This window comes from Macrobrachium nipponense, chromosome 2, assembly GCF_015104395.2.
Source record: "Macrobrachium nipponense isolate FS-2020 chromosome 2, ASM1510439v2, whole genome shotgun sequence".
NCBI classification, from domain to species: Eukaryota; Metazoa; Arthropoda; class Malacostraca; order Decapoda; family Palaemonidae; genus Macrobrachium; species Macrobrachium nipponense.
In genome coordinates this window covers 116693698-116718697 of record NC_087201.1, presented here as the reverse complement: position 1 = coordinate 116718697, position 25000 = coordinate 116693698, and the positions used below count along the sequence as shown (strand labels likewise).

The 25000-nt window shown below is 34.8% G+C and overlaps 1 protein-coding gene across 1 annotated transcript in view; it reads right to left on the bottom strand.

The window, feature by feature from the left end:
* Nucleotides 1–25000, bottom strand: part of LOC135221282 (BAI1-associated protein 3-like) — a 464894-nt gene that overhangs the window by 248823 nt on the left and 191071 nt on the right. Inside the window, exons 5-9 of the mRNA XM_064259094.1 lie at nt 23797–23939; nt 21122–21228; nt 18654–18737; nt 6611–6766; nt 3493–3537 (exon numbers count right to left, since the gene is read on the bottom strand). Coding sequence (XP_064115164.1) covers nt 3493–3537; nt 6611–6766; nt 18654–18737; nt 21122–21228; nt 23797–23939 — 535 coding nt within the window. The remainder of the gene's footprint in view (nt 1–3492; nt 3538–6610; nt 6767–18653; nt 18738–21121; nt 21229–23796; nt 23940–25000) is intronic.

Here is a 25000-nt window from a genome sequence, read left to right as displayed (position 1 = left end):
TATCGGTGGTTGAGGCCAAGGAATCATATTTCTCTTGAAAGAAAGATGGGTATGATGAAAGCATGACTATAACATTAAACGGAAATATAATAATAATAATAATAATAATAATAATAAGAAGAAGAAGAAGAAGAAGAAGAAGCAGAGGAAAAAGAAGAAAGGAAGCTTCAACATGTGTCAATCTTTCAACATAGCTTTCTTAACTCAGGAGCAAACCTCCTCAACTATCTTGAACGCTTCAAACAGAGCGAGATCTTTCTGAAAGACTGAATCTTTAAAGAAGATTATTGTTGTGTTCTGAGGTGCACTATTCTTCTTTCTTTCTTTCTTTCTCTTTCTGAGTTACGATATTGCCATCACCCATTGCGGTCAAATCTTGCATCCATACTATGATCATTTTCATTATATAATTACTCGGGAGGTTTCCCTATTATTATACTTATTTTGACATTTTCAGCCTCAAAATATTCCAGAGCATAAGATATTGGAAGTATCACTTAATGAAAGCCTGACGTTATATTTTCGTCCAAGACGATAGAAGTCTGTCCGATGACGTAAAACTAAAGGCACGAAGAAAATTTAGAGCAGTTTGTCCTTAGTATTTTACCCCCAATTCAGTAGTGTAACAAGACAAGAACCACTGATGCAAGTATTGAATGCCTTTAAATATTTGCTCGCGCTACAACAACGCAATTTACCCTTTATTTCAAATGTTCGCAATGTTACAAAACCTGAATATAAAAATACATTTCTTTAATTTGAATATTCCAGCAACAAGAATGGCATAGGATGTATTTGATAAACGATTTTTTATTGCTTTGTGTATTATTAAAAATATATACATGAAATGATTTGTGAAATTAGGGATATATTGTTTTCTTTTTATGTATCTTTCCTCCCTACCCCAGTAAAACTCTCACATGAACAAAAAGTGACTGTCAGACCCCTGGCTCTCCAGGTCTCATTCTTATCTACTGACGCCTCCCACCGAAATCCCCAAAGGTCAGCCATTAGTTTTAAGTCCAGTCACAGGAGCTTTAAGTGCCAAGAGCTTCTGGCACAACTTGGTGGGCACACATCTTGACGAAATGTTACCTAACTTCAATGATCGAGAGACAAGAGAAGTTGGGAACATTTTATTGTCTGACTCTTATTTGTTGTTTGCCATCAAGGAAAAATCATCCCAGGTGTATAGCTGGGTAACTAAGTTGCAGATTCTATAAGTTATATTTACAGCAAAGTCTGATGCAAGTTTCACTGCCCATTAAATGGCGCTCTTGATGTTATGACGGCAGTGAGCATTTCTGATGTTGTGTACCTATGATGTCAGGTGTTCTACAGGGTCGTATTAAGAAACCTTTGTTAAAATTCATCTTTCAGAGCGACACGATTTTTTACCTTAGAAATAAGCAATGTTAGGCAGATATGATTTGGCTTTGTTATGTAGACAACATTTGAACATACTGGAAAAGCGAGAAGGGCGATTTTGATGTCTTTCTATAAAAATCAAAGTCCTTGGTCCCAAGTATAAAATTTAAAGTAGAATGGGAAAGTAATAACCAAATCCCCTTTTTAGATGTCTTAATCATCAGAAGTAATAACAACTACAAATTCACTTTCTTCAGGAAAGTGACATTCTCACATTCATACATACGCTTTTACAGCTATCATGCCATTTCAGTTAAACTCGGCATAACAAGTAATTTATTTCTTAGAGTCCTGAGAATTTGCTCCCCAGATTTTCTCAACAAAGAACTTGAAACAATCAAAAATCAACTTATCTTATTAAAATACCCCAGGCACAAAATAGAAAAAGCCATACATAGAGCAAAGAACACTCTTCATAAAACCACAGAAAACAAAGAAAAGGAAAAATACATGAACAAAATCATAATCCCTCGCATGGATAATTTACGAGATGTCACACAAATCTTAGACCCCTCCACTCATTCATCTTCACTTATCCAAAAACACTGGGGAAATCCTTAATCAACGTTCGGCAGAAACCAGTTTCCAAGGACACAGGAGTTTATGAGCTCCCCTGTAGGGATTGAGTTAGGTCATACTATGGTTTCACTGGAAAATCTCTCTTAGGAAGATTAACACAACAGAAACGATCAGTTAGATATGGACAACATAGCCCGGCAATTTTCCATCATATAAATAACACAAACCATACTATGGCTTGGAACTCATCCCGAATCTTACACAAGAGCAGCTGTAGATACAAAAGTCAGATGGAAGAATCTTCACTGATAAAACAACAAGATAATAGGATCAACCTTTCCAATGGAGCCTGAGACTCTGACCAGATAGACAAGATCTTCCTTAATGCAACAATAAAGTGGATTAAGACAATCAAGACACTTAACAGAACCAATGGCAGCTTAGCAGTGATCCCAGGCATCACATAAGGGCACATCTCCCACTGCATGTTTCGCTAATGAAACTCCTGTCATTCATTGTTTGATAAGGGTGGAAATGAGTCCACTGAAATAGTCTTTAGCTTTAAATTAGATTGTTTTAATGGGCCTTTTATACTTAGAGACGTATCCAGTTTTAACAGAAGAATTTATTTACACACACACTCACACACACATATAGTATATATATATATATATATATATATATATATATATATATATATAATATATATATATATATACATCTGAATCACGAAAGTTTGGAACGTGATAAATTCATAAATAAAGGTATAGCCATGAAGAAAAATAAGCAATGGAGTTTTTGCAAGATCTTTCGTCTCAACGTCTTTTATTCAGCAGAGTAGCTGCTGAGAAAAGGACGTTGAGTCGAAAGATCTTGAAGAAACTCCGTTGTTTATTTTCCTTCGTGGTTTATACCATTATATATATATATATAGTATATATATATATATATATGTGTATACATATAATATATATATATATATATGTATATATATATATATATATATATATATATATATCTATCTATATATCTATATATATATATATATATATATATATATATATATATATATATATATATATATGTCTATATCATATATAATATATATATATATATACACACACACACACACACACACACACATATATATATATATATATATATATATATATATATATATATATATATATATAAACAAGCATGCTCTAACCTTAAAAAAATTTCCTGGAATGGGATATCAAAATCGAAATTCTGCTAAAGAAAAATAAGATGGGGGAAAAATTTTCAACAGGAAATGTAATTCTTTTCTTTTTAATCCGTCCTGATCCGTTAAAAGTAGAAAGCTTAAGCAGTCTGTTCCAGTTCCAGGAAAACGTTTAATCACTCGCTTAAATACGGTAAGCGCTTTACCTAAAGAATTGTTATATTAGGTATCAAGAAATTTTTCAAAGGATAATCTACTGAAATTGAGGGAAATTAAGGAAATGGGACATTTCACAGCGAACGTTGTAAAAACACCGAAACTCACAGAGTGTCAACACTTACCAAATATCTAGATGCAAGATGTCGTAGTTGATGTCGTCGATGTCTCTGCAACGGAAAAGTCAATCAAATCGATGGAAGTTTTCAATTTCATGAACACAAAGAAAAGACAGACAATCCGAGACATACAAATTCAAGATTTACGATGTGTATCATTTTGTTAACTCTTCAAAGAATAATTATCTGGCATTTGTTTGCCTCATCTGTTGATAACCTTTTCATACGGGTTTATTTCACGAACAAATATCAAAGTCGTCTACAAATGAATCAGGTGAAGTAGCCTTTCGTCTTCTACCCTAAATTTAACATCAAGGGAAATGTAATAAACATATTTCAGTTCATTATACGCGTCATTTTAAAGATTTTCCTGGAATGGCAGGATGTCGACACAATATCTTTCCTGTAACTAATTACCTGACTTCGACTGTTATGAAAAATAAAGACAGAAAAAGTCATCACTTTCACTTAAGCATTATCATTACCTAACTGATTTCGTTAATTCATAATTATTATACATAACAGCGCTCGTGGAGCGGAATGGAAACAGTATGAAAAATCAAATAAAGCTTTGTTTAATTAACAAAACATACCTTTAGATATAAAAGATAATATTAAATTATATACGTGGCTTAATATTTATTAGTAAAAAGTTGTTATCTTACCAATGAATAAATGACAACAAATTCATAATTAGCCAACTTTCCGGTCAGCTATCATGGTAGAGGTGGGTTAATATCGATTCTATGCAGGACACGAATTCAACAGGAATATGTACAAGCAGAGTCGATATCAATTTGTGTCTTTTTTGATAGACAAATGGTCAAAGTCGATCATCTGTCACTGTATCTAAACCAAAGGTCCGGTTTCGTAAGCAATTTCTGTCTCATTGCTTTCCGATCTTATTCAGCTTATCCATTGTTTGATTTGAGTTTTGTAAAAATTCCAACTCGAGAGAGCTAAACATGTGCGATATTCACCTTATCACTACTTTCCAATTAATGTTATTACATCTCAATGTGCATAATGTGAACTGTTTATTTCTGTTTTTCTTTCACTTATTTTGAGTTCCATCGCTCTATAAATTGTACACATTCTCTTCTATTACTCTTGTGATGTTTTCTAATCATAAAAGCATGAAGTATTCTAACAAAAACAGCATCAACTCTGACAACTTGTTTTATTCACATCATTTAACCAGCCTATTCGTCCAAGTACAAACAGCAAAGGTGAAATAAAATTCCCTTACAGCACTCCACTAATTAGTAAACAATCACTTGACAAGACGCCATCATCATTAACTGCACATCTCCTTCGTTCATGAAAATTTCAATTAGACAACTAGACTATCCTCCTCATGTCTTTGCATCACAACAATAATCCAACTCGGTATTGATATTCTTCTTCTCATGCTATTATTGTCCCATCTTTCCTCTTGACAGTATTTTCCTATGTTTCTTTTCGGCCTTGTATACTTCATTAGTAATTCTACAGGCTAACCTAACATTAGTGTCACTTACTGAATGCATGACTTTGTATCTTTTGCTTTTGTCTATGCTTAGTTGTATCCCAGTTCTCATCCAATATCCAAAATTTATGTCTTGTTACCGTATATCCCAGCCATCATTTCCCAGCAGATTGATATACATTCTTGATCTTAATCCAATCCTCAGTCATTGTCTGCTCCTCCCCAGATATGCTTTATAGAACTGCCAATCTATTTCGATCACCCAGATACTCGGTCAACTTTTTTTGTTGGGGCTTCTAATTTCTGATTTAGCGGTATTGGCAAGTTGGTAATCACTGTTACAGCTGCGCCTTTGTAGCTCCTAACACTCCTCGATGGTGTTTTCCTACTCTTGATTAATAGTTACATGAAAAATTTGGTTTCTATGACCGTCATCTGGAACTGTTTTTATTGAAAAACAGTACCTTCAATTAACAAACTATTGCAGCATGAAATCTAATCAACTCTTCCCCATTTTTGTTTGCAGTCTCTACCACGGCTAATTTGAATATGGTTTTGAATTTTCAACTTCCTATTTTCACTTTATCCTTAGTATTCAAAATACAGAGAGATTTTTAGCACTACCATATGCCTAGGAATGGGGGCATATGGCCTATCTATGTGGCAGACTCCACAGAGGATTCAGTGCTTTATGCACCAATGGAGAGCCAGTTCTTTGTAGAAAAAAGGTTTCAGCTAAGGCTGATGCCAAATGCAACTGTCTGTAGATCTTAACCAAAGTTCTCCAATTGGTGACAGAAGTTGATGACGAAGAGACAAAAACCTCAACACCTTTAGCTTAACCATCATTCTGATATCTGGTGCTCTTCCTGAACAAGGTCAATTTTTTAAATGGACAGAGCCTTTCCCTAAAGAGTGTAAACCTACAAGATAGCAAGCTCTTATAATCTGAGCTTAGATCCCTAAGCCCAGGTAGTAGAATGGAAATCACGAGAAACAAAATATTCAAAATATTGTATTGTATTCTATTTTATACTAACAGAATCAAATGCAGTCATTTAAAGAAAATTTGCAGTCTATCATAAACGAGCATATGTGCATCAATTATAAAAGAACAAACACAAAAAATATACCGTTATGTAATCATTTGTAAGAGTATTAGAGGAGAATTAAACTGTACATAAACTAAAGCTGTTGAATGAAGCCCAACTGTTACTGAATAGCAATAACTCAAGAAACGTTGTTATTATAAACTATGAACAAGGTGCTATCTTATATAGGCTGTGGACGAGAGCTTGATATTACTATAATAAACTACTAACACAGTTATTCCATCTTGCAGTCTGTGAATGATAGTCTACGCAAACCTAAGCCTTTTGGGTTAGATTGAAATGAAGTCATCTACATTCGGCTGTTGAGTGAAATTAGGTGATTCCGAGTGCGTTGTACATACTCCTGCCCAATTCAGGTTCAGTACTTATCATGATAGCTGACTAATATATAGTGCACTATATATATATATATATATATATATATATATATATATATATATATATATATATATACATGACGATACATGAATTATTGAGTGTGTTGACGTGCGTACTAAGAGCACTCATACTTGTAGAGCGTCCCACCCACAAAAGATTTACTTACAATCTGAACTTCTCGCTCCATCTCGGGTTGAGAGTGTGAGGCTTGACAGACGTGGCGCGAATGATTTTGGCGGGAATGGCGTTGCTGAGAGAGTCCCTGTGTTCCATGCGCTCCTTCTTGGATTCCGCTGGCTTCCGCTTGAAACTCAACCGAAAGCTGCGGGGGAACACCGGGGAGAGAGTAGAGTTGTCAGATCACCGTACTGAATTCAATGCCAGAGGTCACAAGGAGCTGAAGGGGCAGGTTTTCAGTTTTTGGGTAGGTTGTGTAATTACACATAGTACTAATAGAATAATAGAATACTAATAATAAACATAAGTAGACAAAACAGAATACTAACGAGTTTTCGGTGTCAGTAAAGGTTCCAACGTTCGAAGTACTCTATAATTTTATAAAAATGGACAGAAAAAAAAATCAGCATTACGAAATAAAGCCTTTACATAACGCGCTATTGCATTAACAGGAGAGAGAGAGAGAGAGAGAAGGAGGAGAGAGAAGAGAAGAGGACGAGAGAGAGAGAGAGAGAGAAGAGAGAGAGAGAGGAGAGAGATGAAATCTTTCCTCAAAATTTCGCAATTACATGTGCTTACAAACATAAGATGACATGAAGAGCTTAAGAAGTGCAACCCCAAAACTCAAAGTAGCATCTTTAATTGTGGGTTCGGTCTCAATTCTGAAATTTTCAGGGGACGAAAAGAATAAATTTATACCAATAAAAAAAATTCTCCTTGCAAACTCTGTCTGCAATTAGAAATCTCCACGACTACACACACGTAAAAATAAGTATTAAAAAAAAAACAAATGAGAATGAGAAGATGAGAGAGGAAAGGAGAAAAGTTTTGAGAATAAACCAACGCTCTTGACAGAAAAAGTAATAATCAGAAACTTTGATTACTTATCTACACATTGCACGACATGCCCATTGACAGATCACATACTAAATCTGGCATGAGTGTTCAATACTGTGACAAGTATATGAATATGGTAAGCTAAGAGAAAACATAAATAAGTGAAAATTATATGCTGATTCATGGTGTTGTTTCTGTTCCGATGGCAACTGGTAATTCCTTTACATAGAACTTTATTTAGTACATAGCCTGTGAAGCATTGTTTTTATGTATGTATGTATGTATGTGTGTGTGTATATATATATATATTATATATATATATATATATAGATATATATCTATATATATATATATATTATTATATAATATATATATATAATAGTATATATATATACACACACACGCGCACACACACACACACACACATATATATATATATATATATATATATATATATATATATATATATATATATATATATATATATATATATATATCCAATGTAGTACGGAGGAGCACGCGCCTGGGAATATCCTTAAATCCACGGTCGAAGGATGAGTGAAAAACTGGAGTCTTGGAACAAGTACTTTTGTAGTATATTCTACATATTCAAGGCGAACAATATAGAATAAACAACGAAAGTACTTGTTCCAAGTCCCGGGTTTCACTCGCCTTCTTATATGGATTTTATGATATTCTCAAGCACAGCGGATTTTCGTGCTACATTGAATATATATGTATGTATGTATACTATATATATATATATATATATATATATATATATATATATATATATATATATGTGTGTGTGTGTGTGTGTGTGTGTGTGTGTGTGTGTGTGTGTTTGTAAATGGTTTTGAGCTTTAAGGTATCTGATTTCATCTGAACTGTGTTGGAGATTGGGAAATAAGAGATAGACAGATTAGCACATAAATAGTCATATTCATCTAGAAATAGGCTGAAATTTTATATTTACATATCTACTGCAACTGGGATCTATTGCAAATACCGCTAAACATAAATTCTAATAGTGAAGCTGATGGAACTCAAATTTACCTGAAATATGATTCACTTACTATCAAATCCGAGGTTCTACTCTATGATAAAGAAATCATTCCCTCCTTGAGGGAACGGAAAAAGTGTAATTATGAAGGTAATTTTCTAAAACCAAAATTAGATCGTTGCACTTCATACTACATTTAATGTTCGAGCGAAAGCTAAGAAATCATCAACAGCCTACTGCTCAGAAATGTCTAAATTTAGCATAAAGTGCTGTTTCTATTGTCATCATATATCAAGTAATAACTGATCTATAAAAGATGGTGCACGACTACACACACCAGCTAAGTCTCAGTTCTTAATACAAACTATATTATAAAAATTGCTTAAAAATGCAGTATCTTAAAAGTAACATCGAAAAAAGTATGTTTTAAAGGTTCAAGAGTTTACCATTCTACGCTACAGTTATCAGGACAACAAACACCTCTACTTTATTGCATATTACACCTTGGTGATGAAACCAATGCGACGTTTTAAGTTCTAGTTATCCAACAGCGAACTGCATTTGAATGTCATCAAACTAACTATAGCTAGTAGGGTCTACCCATGTAATACAAAGATCAAAAAGTAGGAAACACTAAACCAAACTAACACGAATTACTAAATTCTAAGCAATTGATAATATTGAGTCTTTTTAAGGCGAGGGACATAAGCTTTAACGACTGAATATCGACAAAAAAGCCTCTGTGTTTACAGCTCAACACTAGAACCATTTCTGGAGATGTTCTGATCTTCTCTCAGAAAGTAGTAAAACTACAAATGTGTGGTGATGATATTGGTGATGATGATGATGATGATGATGACGACAACAGTCTGTTCTTGGTGTGAAGGATGGATGATTCTCCAAGACGGTGTCGCTTCATGCATGCACGAAAAATGTTGTCTGGGAATTAAAAGGAAAGATAATATATATCCAGAAAATCACAAGATACACGTGAAAACCCTCACAAGTCAGAGGGAATTCATATCTTAAAGAGACCATCACAAGGAGAAAGTGAATTTGAGTTATGGGTGGAAGATGTCCGATTGAGAGGGCTACTCTTTAAATATATTTTGTAATAGAAAAGTAAAATGAAAAGAATGTCTCGTCGACCAGTTGGGAATTTACTGTGCACCCAACTGACTGAGACGTGACACTTTCCCTTGCAGTTCATAAACGTAGTCAGATAAAAAAAGTTATTAACTTGTATTTCCACTATGAGTGTCTTTAAGGAAAGGATCTGTGTATTCTTGACAAGAAAAATGAACGCCATTAATAGTAACAATACCTTTAATTCCCTTGAATAAAGAGTTTTCTGCAGAAGATGTAAAACTTTCACGCATTACTTTTTCTCGCTAGTTTTGAAAAAAGGGCATTAAGAAAGAGAGGTTGAATTTAAAATGAAAGCGTTCGAAACAAATCTGTATTGAGGATAAATTTTTCCGAACAGATTCATAACTATTCAGCACATGAGGCACTTTCTTCGTCAACAACCATTCCTGAATGAAACCAATTTATGACAAAAAACGAATCCATCAAACTTTGCAGTTTCTTAACACGAGTCTTAATTCTGAATCAGTTTATGAACAGCAAGGAACTGTGTCAGCTTTTGTCACTGCTTGCACAGCAGAACGTTTCATGGAGTTTCACTGACAACTTACTATACCAAAGAATTTCTGGCAACCCGGCTCTGAAGACTGGCCCTTCTTTGACAAGCAAGAAGGACCACCGACATGGTCTAAATGGACAGGGTTGTTGCTTTAAACTTATATCACATACAACTAGTTAAGTTCAAAATGAATTTCCTCCTAATACAATATTTTTAGGAGAAATTATGATCTTTTGTGTGTGACAGCATCGTCACTGTCATTTGTCTTGGACAAAACCGCGGGAAATCTTGCACTCATTATGTCGCTATAAAATTACCTTAACGTTAGATATAGTCAACCACAAAACATATCGAAATTATGATGTAATAAACTCCCAGGAAAACTACGTTACGTCATATGCGACTTCTTATTCCTTCAGGACATTTATTCGAAAATTATTAAAATATTAAAATATCTATTATATTATATCTAATATGATATATATTTATATAATTATATAATTAATATATATATGCAGAAGCCAGGTACTATGTCGTACCTCTAAGTAAATGGGGATACAATCCACAATGAAGTAAAATCCTCTTGTAGTTTATAAATATATATTCCTGTACAAGAATATATATTATAAACTACAAGAGGATTTTACTTCATTGTGGATTGTATCCCCATATATATATATATATATATATATATATATATTATATATATATATATATTATATATATATATATATATATATATATTATATATATATATATATATATATAAAAGTTGTATACATATGAATTCACCAAAATACAATTGAGATTGCAAGGCAACCCTCTTAGAACGAGTAATAATATTTCGCTTCATGAACCTGACCAAAAAATAGCCATTGTGTTGTTGCAAAATACAATTTCTAAATGCCGGGAATTTTCTATGTCCTTTATATTTAATTAGGTTATGTTTTTTCTGATACTTTACGAAATATTCAGGGATGAAAAAAGTATCTAAATTAAAATGTCGGTGGCCCTTTTTGTAAGTAAAAAAAATAAATTACAATTAATCATGCAAGGCACCAGGAAAAGAATTTTGACCGCAAAAAAATGTACACAGTGTATGAAACCTTACCTTTTGATGAAATTACATGATTACATGACTACAACATTAAATATATATATATATATATATATATATATATATATATATATATATATATATATATATATATATATATATATATATTTGTCCTTTAATATCCAATTCGCTCTACCTCAGAATAAATATATTTTCCTATATGTTAACCTAAGGGGTTTTTTTTAGCTGATAATAATTTCGTCCTCTCCTGGATTCGAATCAGCGGTTAGAGGAGAAATCAGGACGTCAGTGATGTCACCGACTCGGTTAACATATATGAAAAGAAATTAATTCAGAGGTAGACGAATTGGATATTAACGGTCATTTGCAACTTAATGCATTTATATGAATCACGGTGAGGTGATATAAATTCATATATACGAATATATGTAGGAATTATATGAGGTTATAAACAGTCCGAGCACTGTGATAAAAGATGATTGGGGTATGTAAACATCAATATTATTATTAATTAATATAACTTTAGATATCTACGGTATGAATTATAATTCCTAAGGCGAATACTAACAATTAAGAATTATTTCTTATTTGAACAGATAACTCACCTTTGAAACAGAAAGAATCCGTATTCCTGAGTAATTAAGTTCAATCTTAGACTGAAAAAGGGCTACGTACATTTGACGAAGCTCGAGATGCAAGATAATGAAATAAGTAGCTATTCGTACATTAAGCACTTGTAACTGGGTCCGTGATGTATACTCATATGGAATGGCAACAGCCAACAGCCATATTCTATCTTAAACTAGGCATCAAACCCTCAAAGCTAGTATCAATGAAACGAAAGCATTTTATTAGTAACCATTTATATTACGTATACTCTTGTAGGACACAATGTATGATCAAACATAAAAAACAGTGTCTTTGATTGCTTCTTTTTTGAAGTTATAATAAGTAATAAAAATATTATATGCATATGAGTAAAAATTAAAAACTTCCCCTAAATCTAATTCGAAAAGAAGAATTCAGCAACCATCTGTAAATATGGTAACTAAAAAATAAGACAACTGTTCCAGTTGCAATTCAAAATACTCAAGAGTTAAGGTACTTAGTCTTTGAGAACACGATAAAGCAAACAATTTCGCATCGTAAAAGCGCACTAAAACTCAGTTCTTTCTACATACATACATACATACACACACACACACACACACACACACACACACACATATATATATATATATATATATATATATATATATATATATATATATGCTTCAAATCTAAATACAACACTGTTAGAGTGCACTTTTGTTTTGCAAGTCGGGAAGTAAGACCAATGGACTTAAAATTCATTCAAAGATTCTAAGCATATTTAAGAGATAAACCTCCACATCAAGATATATCAGCCCTACCTGAAATGCCTCTCTCATTCATAAACAGTGAAAATCCAAATACTTCTCTTACATTCAACTCCTGCCTTGCTACTCCATCCTTGGAAATGGACCAAATTGAAGCCAAACCAAGAAAATTAAAAGACATTCGTATTCTAGTCTTACCAGCCTTTAATTTTCTAAAGTCTTCACATAACCAAACCACCAATTAAATATGTTTACCTGGTTGATTGTCTGTAACTTTCTTTGCATTCTCTCTGAATATCTAAACCTTCCAATAAACATGTTTAAACGATCTAACTCAAAATTGCTTTTCACTACTATGCACTCTGCTCTTTCACACCATCTCTTGCATCCTTTCAAATGGCCCCCAGTAATTACTCTTCCACTTCACCTGCAAATCTCTGAGTGTCTCTTTATGCGCACAAACCAACCACCAACTGCCCAGGTGGACTAAAGTAAGCCTGACGTTATGTTCTTTGTATATACAAAGACGATATTATTGAGATGAGAGCAATCCAAAGAATTTTGCATTCATACCACGCCAATTAACTCCATTTACGGAAATTTTCGACCTTCCATCCATGGATACAAGAGGACAAGGCAATTTGTATATAATCATTACCGTTTCATTACCAACCTCACTTCACGATCATTTACATCACAGTTCCAGACATCACGGTTCCTTGCACCTTTCTAAGCTCTCTACTGAGCACAAGTTTTTCAGTCGCAAACACTCCTTTGACTGAGAACGGGTCTTCACCTGCTTGGTTTTTAAATGTACTCAACAAGGTCTCTCTCTATCTTAGCACATCCCAAACTCTGAGATTTTGTAACAGCCAACAAGATAAAGCGTCGTCATTCCGAGCCAGTCACAGAGGGCTTTGTCTTCAAGCAACAGAGCTGTGAGGACCAAAACCCGAAGATAGCAAGACTATTTCCGCCCTAACGATCTCCATAATGCAGATAATTTTATAAAAGTGGCACATGGTGATCATTAATGATGGCGTTCAGTGCTCAAAAGAATAAGAATAAACTGAAATAAAATTAAGTGTTAATATGTCTGTGAAATAAGTGCTGGTTTTGCACGCCCGAGGTACTGAAAACCTTATGCTCAAGCAGTTCTGCCAATACTATTCCTGCATGGGCTTTGTTGCCACTTCCCCTGACAATGACATTTCACTCGACAATGACCTAGTCTTGCGAAGGTTTTGTTGTTCCTTCCCACGACAATGACACTGTCACTATGCCTGTATGGACAAGTGGCTTGGCTAGTCTGGATGACTATTGGGCAAGTGGGATCACAGTAACCCAAGTGGCTGACATTGTTTCTTCAAAGAGGTTCCAACTCTTGGGGTCTTTGCTGCACTTCAATGGCAATGGACAGGAGAGGGGGTCCCTGATTGGCTCTACAAGATCCACCCAGTTATCAGCTTCATAAGTTGGAAACTCCCCAACCTAGTTAGTGGGTTAGGTGTGATGATGGCTTACAAGGGGACTAGAGCTAGCAGCATGTGGCAATACATACCTGACAAGCCTGGTGAGTTCAGCATCGAGTTCTTCTGTCGTGCTACTGTGGGTGGGTTCTACTTATGTTGCCTGCCACACTTCCTTGTCATAAAAGGAGGCAATCATTCTCATCAGTAGCAAGATCATCATTAACACAGCCAAGACTCTGCAAGACCGCTAGCTTACCCACATCTACGCTGACAATTTGTTCACTGGTGTGGACCAAGAGGGGACCTTGTCGACCACCTAAAGGACCAACATGGATGCAGATACATTGGGACTGCAGGGGTCAGCTGTATTAGGAATGCAACCTTCCCGGCCCCCAATGTCTGTCAAGGATTTGGATAACAAGGGGACGGACCACCAACTACTGACAGGATCCATGTTCTTTGCTAGCAGGGCAAGAGCAGCACTGTCCTGTCATCACAATATAGAGTTGCCCTTCTTCTTTTCTGCCACCGAGAGGTAAGACAAGGTTGCCACGAGGAGGATCAGCATTAGATGTCCAAAGGTCATCCAGCAGTATAACAGTAAGATGGGTGGCATTGACAACACAGCATGCTCATCCACCTCTACAAGATGCCTATGGAAGCTATGAGGTAGTAAATAAAGACCTCTGGGTCTAGTATAGGCATCTGCAACAGAGGTGCATGACTTCTCTAAACAGAATTACATTGCTTTTGGAGAAACGGCCACGAGCCTGCAAGTATTCAAGCTAGAAATCCTCAGGTTTACAGAGCACTAGTTGGTGGTCTGTACCCACTCCTGCCAGGTAGCCTGCTGCTTCTCTGACTTCAGTAACAGCGTCACTGCAGTGTTTGTAAATATTATAAACATGTTTCACGTTTCCATATTGTACATATTCATATTTCCATTCCAAGTGTATTCATATTGTATTCATATTTGTATTCCAAATTTCATAAACAATTCAATTCCAAGTCTACTATTTACATTTTTATTCCATGTATATTTAAACACAAATGTATAAATCTACTTCGCTAAATTTTGTTACATAATATGTCATTTGCAATTCTTCTTTGTGACACATGGAGTTTACTCGCATATAGCTATATATATATATATATATATATATATATATATATATATGTATATATATATATATATACGTATATATATATATATACACATATATATATATCCTCACGTGTATATATCCTCAGGCGAATTGTTGTTTGTTTTGGTGGGTGCTGTAGGGAGACTGTCTGTGTTTCGAGTGGAGAGCATGGCCAAGTGTGAGCCAGATGATCTAAAAGAGCAAATAATCATATCACGTCTGTACCAAATCATAATTCGATGCATAACCCATATGCATAGAGTTCAAAGCAAAGATAAGTGCATACCACTGTATGTACACAACCTAACCAGATACCCATGAAACTATAACCATGAAATTCACGAAAGAGAGAAACAGAGAGAGAGAGAGAGGAAGGGTACGATTTGGCAAAGACATGACATGACATGAGCCCTCACCTACCTGTGCATCTAGGCTACAGCACTACTTGTACCGGCGGCGGTGCGGGGGCTTGGGCTGACGAGCTTGCGGGCGGGTAGGTGGACTTTCATTAGCAAGGAGACATTTTGGGCTGGGTTGGAGAAGTCAGCCAAATATCGACACTCACACATAAATATCAAAATCGTCGCTGTACATGAATTAACTTGAAGTGCTTCTTCAAAGCGACGTATCTAACGAAATCCGCATAGCAGAAACCTTTATAAATCAGTTTTAAAAAGTTTTATTTCATATTTATCAAGAATACCTTACCATATATATATTAACATATATAAATATGTATATATATAGATATATATATATATATATATATATATATATATTATATATCATAGGCAAGGTTTGCATCTGCAATAGGATTTTGTTAATTTAGATTTTTTTTTTAGTTTTCGAACTTGAGACAATGTAGTTAATATTATTCACGGTAGGGATAGATAAAAATAGGGAGAGAGAAAAAGCCTCTATCCTCATCATAGCTATGGTTTGTTGGATCACACCAAAATAACGTGGTCATAGGGTAAATATATATCAAACAAAATGGTCTAATGTAGTACTCATCATCATAAAAGTAATAGATGAAAACTTTCCTTTTCCTTACCGTTATTTGACGTTTTCATTTTATGACGTTTTAATCTAACCTTCAGCGTACTGGATTAATTTTAAGAACTAACGGAATATTCCAGAGTGAACCAAATTCTGACAATGAAGAGTAATCCTTTTCCTATCGACGTAGAACTCTCTCAGGTTACCTCTGGATGTTTAGCCTTCGCTTCCTGGCTTCTGTAAACACCACCTCACAATATTTATCCTGTGTAATGTTTTCTTTGGGACTAATGAATACATCTCCACTTTGGTGTGTGTTTTCTCCTAGTTTTTATTAATATAATATGAATACATAAACACACACAAACACACATATATACATATAGTATTACATATATATATATATATATATATATATATATATATATATATATATATATATATATATATATATATATATATATGACAGAATACGTTGCCGACGCGTTTCGTAACACAGTTACATCATCAAGGCTAAAAGAGAAAACAACACTAATTAAAAATACATTATATATATATATATATTATATATATATATATATATATATATATATATATATATATATATACACACACACACACACACACTTTATATATTAACAAGGGATGATTTTCGAGAAGACACGAGAAAACGATCACTGCCATATTCACATTTAATTAAGATCCTGAATCATAGGTGAACTATCTATGCAGACATCTGCCACAGCAAATCACCTCCTATGTCTACCTACAAGGCTCACCATCATGAGTTGAACCTCTTATACACACTGCTCTTCTATCATCCGTGTTAACTTAAGGTAAGAAAGTCACTCTCGCCATTTCCTCTTTCCATGCATACTTATGGTTACTCTGACAGCAGCTCACTTCCCATTTAACTTGTTTCTGAATAGACTTCCAGAACACTCTCAATTTTTATTCATTCTAGGAACTCAGAACTTACCAACTACAAGACATTTTTCCTTGTGTAAATCACCAAACAACGCCACCCTTTTTTGTTTTCTGAAACCAGACAAGCACGTATTTACTCGCCTTCTAATTGGTCTCCATTATTAGACCGCTTACACTTACTATCACAGCCTTTTCCTCCTAAATTAAATTGTAGTCACATTCCCCAGAATTGTGGTTTCGCCACAGGCGTTAACTTTACTCAGGATATCTCAGCTACATTTCAATTGTGTTTATATTTTAACCCAATATATAACACATAGTAACGTTCAAATCTAACACAGATTATCTGCTAGATATGCTCGCAAGCATGCACATCATTCCTAAAGAATCCATTTGTCATAAAGATTAATCTGTTGTGAGAGAATTTTTACATCGTATCATAATGGATTGACGTAGTTTTCCATCCTAGTCACAACTACTCCCTGTCCCTCTCACTCTTTCCACACGGAACTCTTTCACTTTCCTTTCCCTAAGTACTATAACACTCACTTTCTGGTCTTGAAAAAATCGCCATCATGCATTGCTTTTAATAGCGCATTCAGAAATGAGAACTCCCGAGACTTACTGCATGAGAAAAATAAATGGATACGACTTCACTTTTTTGCTATGCTTTTCTCGCCCCTTTTCTAGGAATCAATTAATTTGTTATAAAATAAAAACAAAACATTGATATAGCTATCTTTAACTGTATTCGACATTTTAGTGATATAGTGTGATTGTCCTAATTATTCCCGGGCCCAAAAAGCCTTGGATATCTACGAACATCCACTAACATCTATATAGCAACGACCAACACTTGAAAACATTTTTCACAGAATATAACGTTTAACATGATAATAGGTACAAAATAGTAACACTGATTGTGAATACAAAACGAACATTTATGAAATAAAGCATAGAGTAATGATACAGTAATGACATATATTTCATTATGTTAAATATTAGAATAATTTAATTTACAATGTTTGTGCAGATCATTCGGTTTTTGAATCGAGTTAAGATTTAGCTTTCAGCATTAATTATTCTTGAATTAAGTTTTCCTGTTTTACAATATTCATCATCTTTTAGAATAGACCATTATCTCTGTCATATTTACAGCACAATGAAGTATTATGTATGTCACATTTCTCCTTATTGTATATTTTACAATATTTATATAGCATTTAGTTATTTATAACGGACCAAACACTTGCAATGTACTTTGCAAATTCATTCATTTCCATATATTTAAGAATGAAAGTTTATTTAAAAGTTTTACGGGAAAAGTTTGAGCTCTCGTGCATTCTTTAACAAATCGTAAGTTACTTTTGTTAGCATAAATACGAGTTTTATCAGGCCACCATTCAAAAGAGTGAGGGTCCTTCACCTTTCTGTCATTTGTGAGTGCGACATGTTGGCTTCGTTCACCTGCCTTTCGTTTAGCCTTTAGACTTTTTGGTTTGTTTTTGTGGCGGGGGAATTTTGTAGGGTGATTAGGGAATCTTATGAACGTGCCTCTTTAACCTTACCTGGGTCTCTTCTTTAACTTTTCTCGGGGACTATCGAGCTTCGCGTCGGGCGTCTTTAGACAATCCAAATTCAATCTTGCCATGCTTTTAGGAGAGACAAATATATAAAAACTTTTAAAAAGGACAAGGTAACGAAAACAAAGGAACAGTCAAGACCAAAAGACTAGAAATAAAACAGAGGAAATATAGATGTGGAGGCCTAGTATGCAAAAATCATCACGACCACAATAATGCAAAAATCTGTGGTGGTCCTTGATAAATGGTTGGGGGGTGGGGGTGGGGGGGGTGAGGGTACGGGGGGGGAGAGAACAAGCATTTTACAACCTTAGAATTGGGAATATTCTATACAATACATAGTATATATATATATATATATATATATATATATATATATATATATATATATACACACATATGTATGTATGTATGTATAAAGGGTATTTGGCCAAGAGGAAGATGAACCAAAGTGAAGGATCTTCAGCCTTTTTCTAAGGCGTATGATCTTCAGTTCCGTTGTTTCGCTCCTCTCGTGGCCCTATAATTTACATCAAGTAGTTATTTCCGTGATGGAAGTTTAAATATATATATATATATATATATATATATATATAATATATATATATATATATATATATATATATATATATATATATATATTGTACTTCAAACCACAAAACCAACCAAAATATGACAAGTCAGATACACTACTATTTGGACTGTCTTAAAAGTAGCATCAACTAAGACATTAGCAAGAAACTAACATAAGAAAAAGGGCCTCTCGGGTAGGGTTCACATAATACAGAAAAATATTTACTAAATAAATTGAACATAAAGTGTTATTCTCATTACTAATGTTGGAAGGGCGCTGGGAACAGAGAGGGAAAGTTGTTTCGGTAATGGTGGTAATTAACGGGAAGAAAAGATGATCAATTGAGGGCGAGGCTAGATCGGATGACGTTCTATCTACTACTGGGAAATTAACGGTCAAATACACTACGTCAGATTACATAGATGTGTAAACTGAAATGATAAAACAAACAATTCAAGGGGCGCATGGAGTAATCATTAGCTTCTTAGCCGTACAAAGTGTAATGCGCCTAAATGAAGGATTTGCAAAAATGAACTTCTTTCCCACAAAAATTCTATTTTAGACTTTTCAGCACTTGATAAACTTATTTCATTAATAGGTGTTCTTCCATTTCCTGTAAATCCCTGGTCTTTTAACAGAGGGAATGAACCCATGTGAACTTAACAGACAGAAACGCCATCTTTTTAAACGTAAATTAATTTTGATTTCAAGTTACCGCCCATGATTCTATAAATTCAGTGGATAAGGCAAAGCAACACAAAACTGATAAAGACCGGAAAAACAAAAGAAAGAGATAGAAAAGGAAACCTGCCTAGGGTATGAACTTCCAAGAACCGTCCAAACATGTAGACAAAATCTGCTGCATATAGGTATAAGGCAAAAATGGAATGTAAAATAAATTTTACCAAGGGAATCAAAATGTAAACAGTGTGTAAATATTGCTGGAAATGGGTTTCGTTTGAAATTAATACAGCTACGTCATTCCCAAAGTAATATGTGTTCGGTGATCCAGGGGCAGGGGCAGGGAGGCTAAGTGGAGCACCATACATTGAATTCCACATCGTACGAAATTTCGAAAGGAGGCCAAAAAATCTGCTTGTTCACTATAGGGGAAGACAAAAAAGTGGGAAACAAATACAAATAGAAATATAAGGAAATAAGACAATGCATAACACTCCGAAAGAAAAGTCATTTTGATGAACTCGGCATTCATAGTCACTTCAGACATATCGGGTGTAGAGAATGGACATTAAAATACTAGAAATGCTCAAGGCTTAGAGATTCACAAAAAGTAAGAGGGGTTCCATATAGCGAGAGCAATGTCTGAATATGAGAGATATTCTATGAAAAAATAGATGCAATTTAGTCGGTCAAAGGTCCATTCGGGCATTAAGAACGAAACAAATCACGACGACTCACCTGCTCCTGAACCTGAAAATCTGAAACACTACAACACCATCCTACTTAAAGAGCCCCGAGAAAAGACCCGCCTCAGTTTAATAACAATGACTCTGAACGAATGAAAAGGACAATTAGACTTCAGAATAGAATAGCAGATGTTCGTTTTCTCATCTGCAAATGAGTATATTTACTATCAATCACTGGTCCCCCTGACACAATTGACATCTAATAGCAGCTAAATAAGAGCCTCCAGACAAAACATTCAGGTTTACTTCGGCCTCGCTCATCATATCTGGCTAAATAATATTCCTGTATCATTTGAAGACCTGACTGACGGTCTCTCCAAATCTGTTCCAGGGAAAAGGATGGAAAAAGATGCAAAAAAGGACCTGAATCAATATCAATGAAAGACTGGCCTAGTCTTATCCAGTGAAGGAACTTGTGAACAAAAGTGAAAAGTGATAAAAAGAACGGTTACCTGTGATGTTTACGGAGACTCTCCTTGGAAAAGCCCTTAGGGCTCTCACAGCTGCTGCTCCGCTCGAGGTCATTCTCGCTCTCTGTCTCCACGGAACTCCTTGATCCCTGAGGGCAAAATGACGAAAAGATAATATGACATCTTCAACAAACCCTGCACTGAAATACATACTAGAGGTAGAAGTACGGACTGAACGTTGTAACAATAAAAGGTGGGGAAGAATGGTCTTAACATAATCGGAAAAAATTGGAAAACCCAGATATATAATAGTGAGATACTGCTCAGTTCATCTGAAGAACACAAAGGCCATTTGGTATCCAGCAACTTCCGAACTAATCAGTGTCTAAGTAATAACAACCTTGGTGTCAGAAACATAAAGCGTTTTCAAGTGTAAAGACAATTTATGAATGGCCGTGGGTGCATATATATATAGTAATATATTATATATATATATATATATTAATATATATTATATATATACAATATATATATACATATATAATATAAATTCACACACATATATATTATATAAATCAATAATTAATTTACACATAACGTCGGAATCGCGATGTATAAACTCATAATTTAAGGTAGAGTAATCTCTCTCTCTCTCTCTCTCTCTCTCTCTCTCTCTCTCTCTCTCTCTCTCTCTCTCTCTCTCTCTCTCTCTCTCCTTATTTTCTTGTTTACAATATCTCAATATCTCATATTAATATCTTCAGCATAGAGGCAAGCTTAATGATATTAGTTTAAAGAAAATGATGCATATGAACACCTTAATCATAAGAATATCACTCTTATGAGTTTCTCACTTTAATAATCATATATGAAAAATACATAGGGAAATTGACTCCGGTAAGCGAGGCCTGATTTGAAGAGATTCTCGAAATCAAAACTGGAAGTAAACATGGAAAATATGGGTTGAAAGCGTCGTCCGCTAAGCGAAGACATCTGAGGATGAAATCACTATAGGCCGAAGTATGTGAAGGCTATTGTGCTCTTGTTAAATATGCCACATTAACAGTACTTTTTTAAGATTCTACGAATTTAATATACTACAGCAACAAACCCCTCTCCAATTATTACCATCCGTAACCACAAACATGTACACACATACGCACACAAGAAAAAAAGGCGTATAATTTAAAAAGATAGAACAGAAGTTACCCGGCCCATTTTCGATGTCCTACGTGAATCAGACTAATTCGTTATTATACTCGAAAGAATTTTTCTCTCACACGATTATTTTCTATTAAAAAAACCATAAGTGACATTAAATTAGAATTAAATCAGACCTTTCTACGGGATATCGTTTCTTGCAATCTTGGGATAGTCATGGGATAATCAGTTACAACTGAATATGTAGATAAAATGATCCACAGACTCAAATGGTTTTGCTTATCGCATATAGTACGGTATACCGTTCACGGCTTCTGAATACATGATAAGAATTTATGTAGGGAAATACCAATACCTTGACCAGCAAAACATTCATAAAAGTTCGATTGAGGTATGCTAGGTTATCGTACGCTTTACTATACTCTGTTTTTTTCCATCTGTCCACCCGCCTGTGGTGTTTGCGTATGGCAACACTGCGTCCCGGGTTTTAGATAGTTTCGTTATGTCTAAGTTTTAGTTAATAAAAGGATATCTGGGTGTACATTTGCAACTGAAAAGTGTTTCAATAATTTACTTCATGCGAATTACACCGTTAATATTCTAAATAGGATATTATTATTGTTGAATGTAAGCTGAAAGTAACTATCTAAAGCCCAAGACGCAGTGTTACCATACGCAAACACCACAGGCGGGTGGACAGATGGAAAAAAACCGAGTATAGTACGATTACTTTAAGAAAATGATAAGACGGGGAGATTGTCTAAAATTTTTATTTAAAAAGGCCACTTCATAAAACAAAATTTAGTCTTGTAAATTTGAAGTGAACTCTCTCACCGATTTCCGTTCAACGAAGGATATCAACGTAGTCACTGGAAGCAAACCATTTTGTTTATTACTGGGCGCTCTTGGTACATTATTCAAACTATTCCTTGCAAAACTAATACATAGCAAATTATAATAATAGTCAATACATAAATAAAAAAACACACAGTATTTTAATATTTAACAATAATCATGAATAGCATGTATTTTACCTACTGGTTCTATTAGAAAGTAAATCAGCATACGCCGTTGCGTTAAATAAGTTACCCGAAAATCAGTAGAGCAAGCTGAAAAGGACCTTACCATAGAGTAACCATGAATTTTCGAAACGAAACTGAAACATTAAGGATACAGAATGCTGTGCTGCTTTTGGGGAACATTAATCAAAAGGTAATTTCAAAAATAAGAATGATGTTTTATAGAACTGATAACAATAAGAATGATATTCTCAAACCAATAACATCATTGGAAAATAAATCCAAAGGTATGTAAATGTACATAGTATATTTAAAGATATATCTGTACAGAGTGCTTTCGGGAATCTGTTCGAAAAGGGGAAATGGAATAGATTCCCGAGAGCTCTCTTTACAGATTCATCTTGAAATATAGTACTATGTATCTAACATAACTGTCGATTTGCTTTTCCGTTCCTAGAATCACGCTATTATACGTATTTTTTTAATAGTATGAGCATTAATAATATAGTAGTAGTGAAAACAAAATCCTGAACTTACCAGACTCACTTGCGCCCTAACTCTCGGCGAATCGGGAGGAGGTGAACCTTGGGCAAGGGTATATATGTCCCTTGGAGACCCTGGAATACCTCCGCTCTGTACAGCTGGCTGGATCCCCAGCATACAATAAGGGTCGCTGAAACCTGCAGTTGATAAGCCGAGAGTGAGATTAACTTTGACACTGACTGATTTGATGTCACTTAGCCTATGGAGGAGAGAGGTGACAGGATACTGTGCGTCCAAGTTAGACAGGCAAAACCTTAGATGTTGAACATTTTCATAAAGGGAAGGTGCGAACTCTAGTACAATGAAGTATACTTAAAAACTGGGTTGCGTATTGCAGAAGTTGCAAACTGGGTGGTAAGTGGCACGGGTCACCAGCAGCGAGGTTGTGGAAGAGGGAGTGGAAATAGAGGTAAAAGAGAGTGAAGGGGACCCTTAGGTATTTTGCTTGACTCTTACAGAGAAAAGGGCCCATGATACTTAATCGGGTACGCTGATTATAATTCTCGCCTCATATCGAGTCATCCGGTGAACAGAACAACGAGTGCACGCACACCTGCAAAGCTGCTGGAGTGAGTAGTGCTGTCTTCAGTTGTATTTGGTAAATCAGTGCACCTGTGAGCAATGGTCGACGTTTACCTTTTATTTTCTTGTACATTCCAGAATTCAGATTTTCCCCTCTTCACAATGTCTTAAATGGAAAATCTGGGGCAATCCTCACACCAATATTGAGTAAAGTAGAAAGGATAAATAGAACAGGGACACCTATAGTAAACTTTACGTGATGATCTATCAGACAAGATTCAGACCACAGTTCTGGTATAATTTCATTTATAATATCGACAACATTCTTTAGCCTAGTCAAAAATAAATTATTCTTGAACTTATTGTAATATATCCAAGGTCACATGCAGAGTTGGATATGTTTTGAGACTTCGCCATCTTTGCCAAGATGGAGAAATATGTACCCACAATTAACACTTATCCTCAAGCATTTGGGTGTCCTACATACTAAACACAATAGCACTTGTGGGGTCATGAAAAAAAAACTAATATTAACCATCCTAGGCACACATAATCTGGCACTGAGCATTTCATGTAAAGAATGTTTCACTTCAAACTTGAGCATTCTAAATATACATTATTTCATTCTCATGCACATAAAAACACAAAAGGGCAATCACACTTTGTTCACTTTTAC